The sequence below is a fragment of the Hipposideros armiger genome, unplaced genomic scaffold, assembly GCF_001890085.2.
Source record: "Hipposideros armiger isolate ML-2016 unplaced genomic scaffold, ASM189008v1 scaffold_347, whole genome shotgun sequence".
Taxonomy (NCBI): Eukaryota; Metazoa; Chordata; class Mammalia; order Chiroptera; family Hipposideridae; genus Hipposideros; species Hipposideros armiger.
In genome coordinates this window covers 1,502,915-1,512,006 of record NW_017731697.1, presented here as the reverse complement: position 1 = coordinate 1,512,006, position 9,092 = coordinate 1,502,915, and the positions used below count along the sequence as shown (strand labels likewise).

The 9,092-nt window shown below is 40.8% G+C and overlaps 1 protein-coding gene across 6 annotated transcripts in view; it reads left to right on the top strand.

Annotated features, from left to right (window-relative positions):
• The window catches only part of RNF130 (ring finger protein 130), a 122,109-nt gene that overhangs the window by 72,063 nt on the left and 40,954 nt on the right, over positions 1 to 9,092 (top strand). For all 6 annotated transcript variants that reach the window (XM_019661405.1, XM_019661407.1, XM_019661404.1 and 3 more), the window contains one exon: positions 3,722 to 3,972. In XM_019661405.1, the coding sequence (XP_019516950.1) occupies positions 3,722 to 3,972 (251 nt within the window). The remainder of the gene's footprint in view (positions 1 to 3,721; positions 3,973 to 9,092) is intronic.

The window sequence follows — 9,092 nt, the reverse complement described above, 5'->3', positions numbered from 1 at the left end:
AATTAATCCAGGCTGCCGGGCATGCTGGAATGCACGGGGTTCTGAGCCACATCCATGATTTATTAGCAGTGTTTGAAGCCAGGGGCCTGGATGCGAGGGTTCTGATGGATGTTCCAAATATTTGTCCTCTGTCCTTGGATGTTTACATCATTAGAGTCTAATTAATCCTTAACTACTTAATTGAAACCTAGTTGCATCCTGAAGCTTACATTTTCTCTGGCATTAATATCCCCCAGAGGCAGGGCAAGTCTTCATAAATCTTCACAACTCGAGTGTCTCAGGCATCCTAAATCAACGTCTTTGAGACCAGATCAGCTTTACTGGTGAGGAATGAGGAAGTCTGTGAACCTCCCCTGAAATCACCAAAGTTGGGAGGGACTTTTCTCCTAGGAGGGGTCCCCTATTATCAGATTCTTGAAGGGATTTACCACCTAAAATGGTTAAGAATCTAATGCCTCCACTAGTATTCCAGTGATCTGCTGTAATTATTTTCATTTTGTGTGACCTGCAGTGTTTTAGTCTTTTTTCCTGCCACTCTGACTGGTGTCTGTACTGGCATGATGGGACTACCTGTGTCTGGCTCCTCTCTCTAGTCCCTTTAAGAGACCCCTTTGCCCTTTGAGGGTAGATGCAGTTTTCATGTAGTCTAGAGCAGGTGTGGAGGAACAAACACTCCTGTGTCTGTTTCCTTTACCACTCGCACGAAGCACTCAACTTCTGACACTTCTCGTCACCAAATGTGTGTGGGGTTTTCCCTACACCAAGCTGTTCTCAGCAACACCAGCTGGGTGTCCTGTAATTCTGTTCGATTCTGACACTGTCTACCTGGAGACAGCATAGATCCTACAGGTTAAGGTCTCAGCCCCACAAGACCCCACAAGACCCCGGAAAAGTGGATCTTATGTGACCCCCTTAGAAGCCAATCACAAGTCCCAGGTTATCTATCACCTGTACTTCTGACCAACTGACTATAAATGGAGGTTCCCACACCCCCCCCCCCCGGGTTCAAAAATTTGTTAGAATGGCTCACAGAACTCAGGCAAACACCTTTCATGGTTTATTATAAAGGGTTTAATAAAGGATACAGATAACCAGCCAGGTGAACAATTACACAGGACAAGGTATGGGAAAGGGTTCTCTGCACCCCACCCTCGCAGCACCTCCACGTGTTCACTAACCCCAAAGCTCCCCAACCCCCGCATTTTGGGGACTTTTATGGAGGCTTCATCACATAGGCATGATCTATTGTTACCTCAGTCTCCAGTCCCCCCTGCCAGAGGATGGAGGAGGAGAGGGCTGCTTCTCACCATGGCTTGGTCTTACTGGTGACCAGTGCCAATCCTGAAGCTATCTAGAAGCCCACCCAGAGAGGCCTCATTAGAATAAAAGATTCTCCTGTCACCCAGGAGATTCTATGGGATTTAGGAGCTCTGTCAGAAACCAAGGTCAAAGACAAAAGATGCTCCTAATGTTTATCACTTAGGAAATTTCAAGGGTTTTTAGGAGCCCTGTGCCAGGAACCTGTGTGTGTGTGTGTGTGTGTGTGTGTGTGTGTGTGTGTGTGTGTAGATTTTTATTATTTTACAGCAGGTAATTTTCTATTCTCTTTGAAAGGTGCATGTTAAGGAGCCTTGAACATAGTAGGTGCTCAATAAATATTGTTGACTTGATGGTGGAAATAATTAAACACTTCTTTTCCCAAACAGCTTTCCAACTGAAATTAGGTGGTGCTCATTTAGTGGTCTTTGAATGAGTAACATTGCGTGGATTGGTTCCCTTGGCTACCTGTGCAGCTTCCCCTGCTCCTTTCCAGCTTGAATCTTCAAGAGGGAGCCTCAGAACTGTATTCTAAAACCAAGTTTGTACCTGGTGTGATTATAAAGCAATGAGACTGATTGTCATGTGTCGTGTGTGGGATCCGTCTCAGTTACTTTATAGCCATACCTGGTATCTTATACCGCAGACCATTGCCTGTTGAACAACATTTTAAAAGCATAAAGCTAAAGTGTTTAAATGGAAATTTAAAATGGTTTAGCATAATATTATGATTTTCTCTAACTTGCTGATTAGATCTCTTATTTCAGAAAGATAATTAGATGTTAACTTTGTTGCTTACTTTAATTTTGCATTTTCATTTTATTTGGGGGCTTTAATCAGTATTCTGATAAGTTGCTGTTCTGATAAAGTGGCTGGCACAATTTTTAATGTAATACAAAGGCATATGTTCCATTGGGTTACATTTTTCATACAACTCTAATTATTGAACTTCTGTTCAGTTGCATGTGGTCTTTTGATGTACATGATACAAGTATAGTCCTTTTAAGTTAAAAATGATAAATTAAGCATACGCATATAAACCAAGTATTTGGAAGTAGTAGTCATCGAAGAAGCCTTTGAAAGGGCAAGTTTTGGGGGGTTGCTTATTTTGTTTTGGTAGTTTACATTTATATACACAAACCTGATTCAGATTTGAGCAAGTGGTTATAATTTTGTCTTTCCCCAAATAAAAGGTTTATCCTCCTTCCTCTGATGCCCAGATTCTTTGGGGTCTTTAAAGAAGGAAAATTGTAAAAGTTATATGTTGCCACAGGCAGCTTCGGCTTATGAAAGGACGATCGCTGACAGCTATCTGGGTGGTAGGTAGAAAGAAGGCTTCTCTTTTTCCTTAAAAGAAAGTGAAAAATTATTCCCCTTGTGGAGGAGGAAGGAATAGCGATTTCATGCTATGTATAGGAGACGGAGTCACTTACCTTTACGGTATTACAGCATCTGGAAACCATGTGAGTGCAAGAACTAGGTGACTAGAGAGGCAACTTAAGGACATCCCTTTTATTACTGCACCAGAGGCTGTGGCAGAGCCTCTAGACAGCTGGTAGAAGCTGGAAGTGTTTTGATGCCAAACTAATCCAGAGAGTTGACGCTTGGACTTCTCTCAGGAAGGGTTTGATTTCCAGAAGAGTTCTGGGGTGAACTAGAAAGGAAGCTTCCTCCAGTCAGGTCTAAACAGGACCAAAGTTAGTTTCAGTTGTTCTCAATAAAAGATACCACCATTTTGCATTTTCCGGTTGCAACTCAGTTACCAGATGTGTGTCCTAACTCTTGTGCTGTTATACAACTGCACGTTCTGTTTTCTTTCTGTTCCTTGTAATTGGTCTACATACAACAGGTGCTCTATAAATGTTTCTAAGAATGATTAGTATAAAAAGTGCCATTTTTTGTACTATAAATAACAGCATTTTTCCCCTTAAGCAGTTGGGACTTTTGAGAAAGCATTTTAAGATGGAAAAAGTTTTACAATGAATACTTAACATGATATTATCACATTTTTATTGCTGTATAATGTTTTGTACTGTCTGCTGTCATATTTGGCTGATTTAATCATCTATTTTTTAAATATATTTGTAACACAAGTTAATATGGCTCTTACCGCTGCAGTCATTTTACACTTTGTCTGTTTAAGTCTTAAGCCCTTCACAACAAATCTCTGTTCACACTTGGTGCCAGTACACCCACCTGCAACTTCGTTTCATCTGAAAAGTTGAATCTGCAAACCCTTAACCATTAGCAGAAATGGTAGTAGTTTTTCCCAAGCGAGCTCTTAACCAGTTGAGCCACTCGGCTGGCCCAGTAGTAGTTTTTCTAAGTAGCCTTTTTATATATTTGATGTTCCTATAAATTTTAAATGTCACTTGAGTGTATATATATTTATTTTATATTACAGGCACTGGAGATATTATTGCTGTCATGATTACAGAATTGAGGGGTAAAGATATTTTGAGTTATCTGGAGAAAAACATCTCGGTACAAATGACAATAGCTGTTGGAACTCGAATGCCACCAAAGAACTTCAGCCGAGGCTCTCTAGTCTTCGTGTCAATATCCTTTATTGTTTTGATGATTATTTCTTCAGCGTGGCTCATATTCTACTTCATTCAGAAGATCAGGTACACAAATGCACGCGACAGGAACCAGGTGAGCTGCCAGTACTCTAGTGATTGATGCTTACCAGCTATAGGGTTCATAGACATCTGTTGTGAGCATGCATAATACAAATATTTTTTCACTAGAAAAAATTGTAACCTTCATTTTAATATGTTGAAAACATATTTACATAAGTATTTTAAGGATATTTTAAATGCCTACATGGGGAAATTATTAAATTTATAGTGATCACTTGGAATATTCTAACAGAAAGTTAGCTTGATATCATATGATCTAGCTAATTCTAGTAACTTGGAGAAATATCACAAAGCTGCATTTATTTATTTATTTATTTTTAAGATTTTTATTGGGGAATTGGGGGATGAGAACAGCGCTGGGGAATTGGGGGAAGGGGAACAGACACGTTGCTTCACTGGCCCAAGTTGGCACCATCATTGCGCTCTTCCCGGGCAAGGCAGATCAGTCGCCGGCTTCTGGATGGCCGCTCACGGCGGCTGCCGGCCACACATGGTAGCCCATGGCAACCTACTGCATCAGGGGCTGCAGCCTACGCCGTCGCCGGCGACTCACGGCAGCCCAGCTCCGAGTCAAGCTGTTGTTCAGCTTAGCTGCAGAGGGCAGTGTCACTGGCGCTCATATGTGGGATCCGAACTGGGGCCCTCTGGCGTCCCAAGCCAGTTCTTAACCATCGTGCCACTCGGCTGGCCCAAAGTTGCATTTTTAAACTTTGGTTCTCTGTGGGAGGGGGCTAGAGAATGGAGGAGGGAGACTTTTCACTATACACCCTTTTGTTCCATGTGAGTTTTGAGCTATGTGTTATCTACTCAGAATAAGTCAATTAAAAATAAATTATCTAAGCTTAGCTGTGGGGTGATGTGAGGTGGGGAAAGACCAATAGAAGAGTTGTGTCTAGATAGCCATCCTAGAAATTGCATTGACCAGCAAAGCCTGAGTGCCCAGGAAAGAGGGTTCTGCCCAAGGAGGGGGGCCTGCGCATGGGATTCCGTCAGTTTGTTATTGGTTCGTTTGATGTGCTGTAGGCAGGATGCCCATCCTGCGGGCCAGGTTTGAGGCATTAGTAGGTTCCTGTCACAGTCCTAGGCTTTTCTTGTAGGAAACTAAGAAGTGAATTGCTTGTAGAGTGGTTTGAAGCTAAGTTTATTTAATGCCATCTCCCCCTTAAACAGAGTCCATCTAAATTCCTGTGAGGGGTTGAAATTTTCATCTTTCCTCATTCTAGCGAAAGGAGGACAGACTTTGGTATGGAACAGATAAGAGGATCTGAGTTCAGATCCTGACCTTACCATCAGTTTGCCATGGTACTTCCTGACAGTTTATTTAGCTTCTCTACTTATTTCTTTTTCTGAAAATCAGTGTAAGATATCTGAAAACTGTACTTTATCGAACATTTATTTACCAGGCTCTGTGCAGTATCTTGTACACCTTTAAAATTTTTTATTATAATTTTATTTTAAGATTTTTTTTATTGGGGAATTGGGGGAGGGGACCAGCCAAGTTACTGTTCTTCAGTCTTTGTTGTGGAGGGCGCCAGTCACCATCTGGCTGCCCATCGGCAGCTCGTGACCTCTGAGCTCAAGGTGCTGTGTTCAATCTTAGTTGCAGGTGAGCGTAGCCACCATCCCATGCGGGAGTCAAACCAGCAGCCTTGTTGTTAAAAGCACACGCTCTATCCACTGAGCCATTCGGGCAGCAGCTCATCTCAAGGTGCTGAGTTCAGTCTTAGTTGCGGTGGGCGTAGTCCACCATCAAACAGGCAATCTTGTTGTTATACCAGTTGATCCATCCTGCCACCTGTTGGCTGCTCAGCGACAGCTCAGCTCAGGTGCAGCGTCACTGGCCCATGTGGAAATTGAACTGGAACCAGTGGCCGTGTTGCTCAGAGCTCAACGCTCTTAAGCCAACTCTTAACCAACTGAGCCACTCGGCCAGCCCCTATTATAATTTTTATGATCATTTCAGACTTACAGAAAAATTGCAAGAATAGTATAAAGTATTCCAGTACCTAGATTCTCCAACTGTTAACATTTTACCATATTTCCTTTTCTATATGTATATACTTTTTTAACCATTTGGGAGAAAGTTTGAAATACAGTGCCCCTTTACCCTTAAATATCTCATTGCAATTTTTTAAAGCAAGAACAGTGTCTTAAATAACCAGTAGATTATCAAAATCAGAAAATAAATACTGATACAATACCATTATCTGATCTATAGGCCTTTTCTAAGTTTTGTGAAATTGTTTTAATAATGTTCTTTATAGCAAAGAAAACCTTGGATTGATCTGATCAGATTGTATGTTGCATTCACTTGTTGTGTCTCTTTTAATCTGTTTCATGACATTGACATTTTTGAAGAGGTACACGCCAGTTATTTATTTGAGTTTGTCTGATGTCTGCTGTTTCTTCATGATTAGATCTAGGTTATATGTATTTTTGCTAGGAATACCAGTCCTTTATGTTTGTTAAATTTTTTATTTTGAGATAATTGTACATTCACATGCATTTGTAAGAAATAAAACAGAGATCCCATATACCCTTTGCCCATTTCCCCGCAATGATAAAACCGTGCATAACTATAGCAAATATCACAACCAGGATATTGACATTGATACAATTCACTGATCTTATTCAGATTTCTTCAGTTTAACTTGTACTCTGTGTGTGTGTGTATGTGTGTATGTTTAGTTTTGTGCAACTTCAGGTGATGATTGCCACAGTCATGATACAGAACAGTTCATCACAAGGACCCCTTGTGCTATTTTTGTATAGCCACACCACCTCCCCCTTACCCCTTACCTAACCCCTGACTACCACTAATCGGTCCCGCACTCTATGCCTCTGTCATCTCAAGGATTCTATAAAAATGGAATCACATAGTACTTAAATTCTGGAGTTTGGACTTCTTCACCTAGCATAGTTTTCTTGAGATTCTTCCAAGTCGTGGTATGTATCAATAGTTTATTCCTTTTTATTGCTGAATAGTATTCTATAGCTTGGCTATACAACGATTTGGTTAACCAAATTGTGTCCAGTGTGGGGCTATTATAAATAAAGTGGCTAAACATTCATGTACAGGTTTTTGTGTGAACATGAATTTTCAATTCCCTGGGATAAGTGTTCAAGAATGCAATTTCTGGGTTATTATGAAAAGCTCCTATTTAGTAAGAAGCTGCCATACTCTTTTCCTGAGTGGCTGCACCGTGTTACATTCCCTCTAGAAACATATCCCTGATCCAGTTTCTTTGCATCCTTGACTGCATTCGATGCGGTCACTTTTTTTTTAGATTTTATTAGGGGAATTGGGGAGAGGAACATAGTGTTTTTCCAGGACCCATCAGCTCCAAGTCAAGTTGTTGTCCTTCAGTCTTAGTTGTGAGGGCACAAGCTCAGCTCCAAGTCCAGTCGCCGCTTTCAATCTAGTTGCCGGGGAGGGGGTGGGGGGCGCAGCCCACTGTCCCATGCAGGAGTCAAACCAGCAACCCTGTTGCTCAGAGCTCGCACTCTAATCAACTGAGCCACATGGCCCGCCCCAATGCAGTCATTTTTTTATTTTCATCCTAATTGGTGTGTAGTAACATCTCTTTTGTGGCTTTAATTTGCATTTCTCTAATGGCTACTGATGTTAAATGTCTTCTCATGTGCTTATTTGCCATCTGTATATCCTTTTCAGTACAATGTCCATTCATGTCTTTTGCCCATTTTCTACTTAAGGTTGTTTGTTTTTTACTGTTGAGTTTTGGGAGGTCTTTATATATCCCGATATAAGTCCTTTGATGGAATTGTGGTTTGCAAATATTTTCTCCCAGTTTGTATCTTGTCTTTTCAAACTTTGACACCAGGGTCTTTTTGAAGAGCAAAATTTTTAATTCTAATGAGGTTCAATTAATCGATTTTTTCTTTCATGAGTCCTGCTTTTGCTGTCAAGTCTAAAAATTCTGCCTCGCCTTAGATCCCAAAGATTTTCATTTTTTAATAAAAGTTTTATAGTTCTGAGTTTTACATTTAATTCCATAGTCCATTTTGAATTAATTTTTATACAAAGTGTGAGGTTTGGGTTGAGGTTTCTGTGTTTATTTTTCTGCTTATGTACGTAGGATGAGTACAGGCCACTCTTCACGGTACTTGGGCCAGGGGAAGCCGACTTCTTTTCTTCCCTTTGGCCTGTTCCTGTTGGCAGCTGCAGGTTGGAGGCTTGTGCAGCACTTTGGGGTACATGAGAGGCCATAGGAAGCCCAGAGGACTCACCGGCCCACGTTCCTGAGTCTCCGGGTTCCTCAGCAGCCCACCCCTTCTTCCCACCCTTCAGAGACTCTAGGGCCTATTTGTTGTGTTAGGTCCAAGGGTTTTTAGGTGTAAAGGGGGAGGACCTGGGAGGAGTGGGGCTACTTATCGTGGCAGAACTACCAGTCCCCATAGCATCTCACATGATTTTTGACTTGGGCATAGGTGATTAAAGCAATAAAGGACCATTAAATGAAAGTGTTAACTGATCTAAAGGTATGCCATTTGCATAGAAAAGATTATTGGATATACATGTATGAAATCAAATTTATAGCCTTAAAATAGAATATATCAGTTTTACCAGATTTTTGACAAAAATGAATAGATGTGAAATCAAATGCCGATGAAGGAACACAGGCAGATCGGCGGTAACGAAATGACGGCCTTCAAACGCTTATCATCCAAGCACCTGACAAACTAATGGCGTCTGAAGGAAACAGATGTCAGTTGAAGCTCTTTAGCTGCTTGAAGGACAGGAGTGAGCAGCTCTCAAGTGCTTTTTAAACATCACTTTATTCAGTGATGTTGCTTCCTTTTGAAATTAAAATTTTTAACCAATACAATACATGAACATGATTTTAAAAAATAAATAGTACAGGGCTTGGTTCCTTGCCCAGTCTTTTCCTACTCCTAATTCTTGCTTCCCAGAGACAAGTCACCCCTTTCAACTCTTATCTGTTCCTTCTATTATTAACTTCAGATATCTAAGTAGTGTGCAATACTCCTCTTTTAAAAATAAAGATTTTTTAAATATATTACCATTATAAAACACTGAAAGTAAAATGACCAAGAATTACTCTCAAATGTTGTTGACAAGAAAACCTTGTAATGGCGGGTTGAATGTAGCAT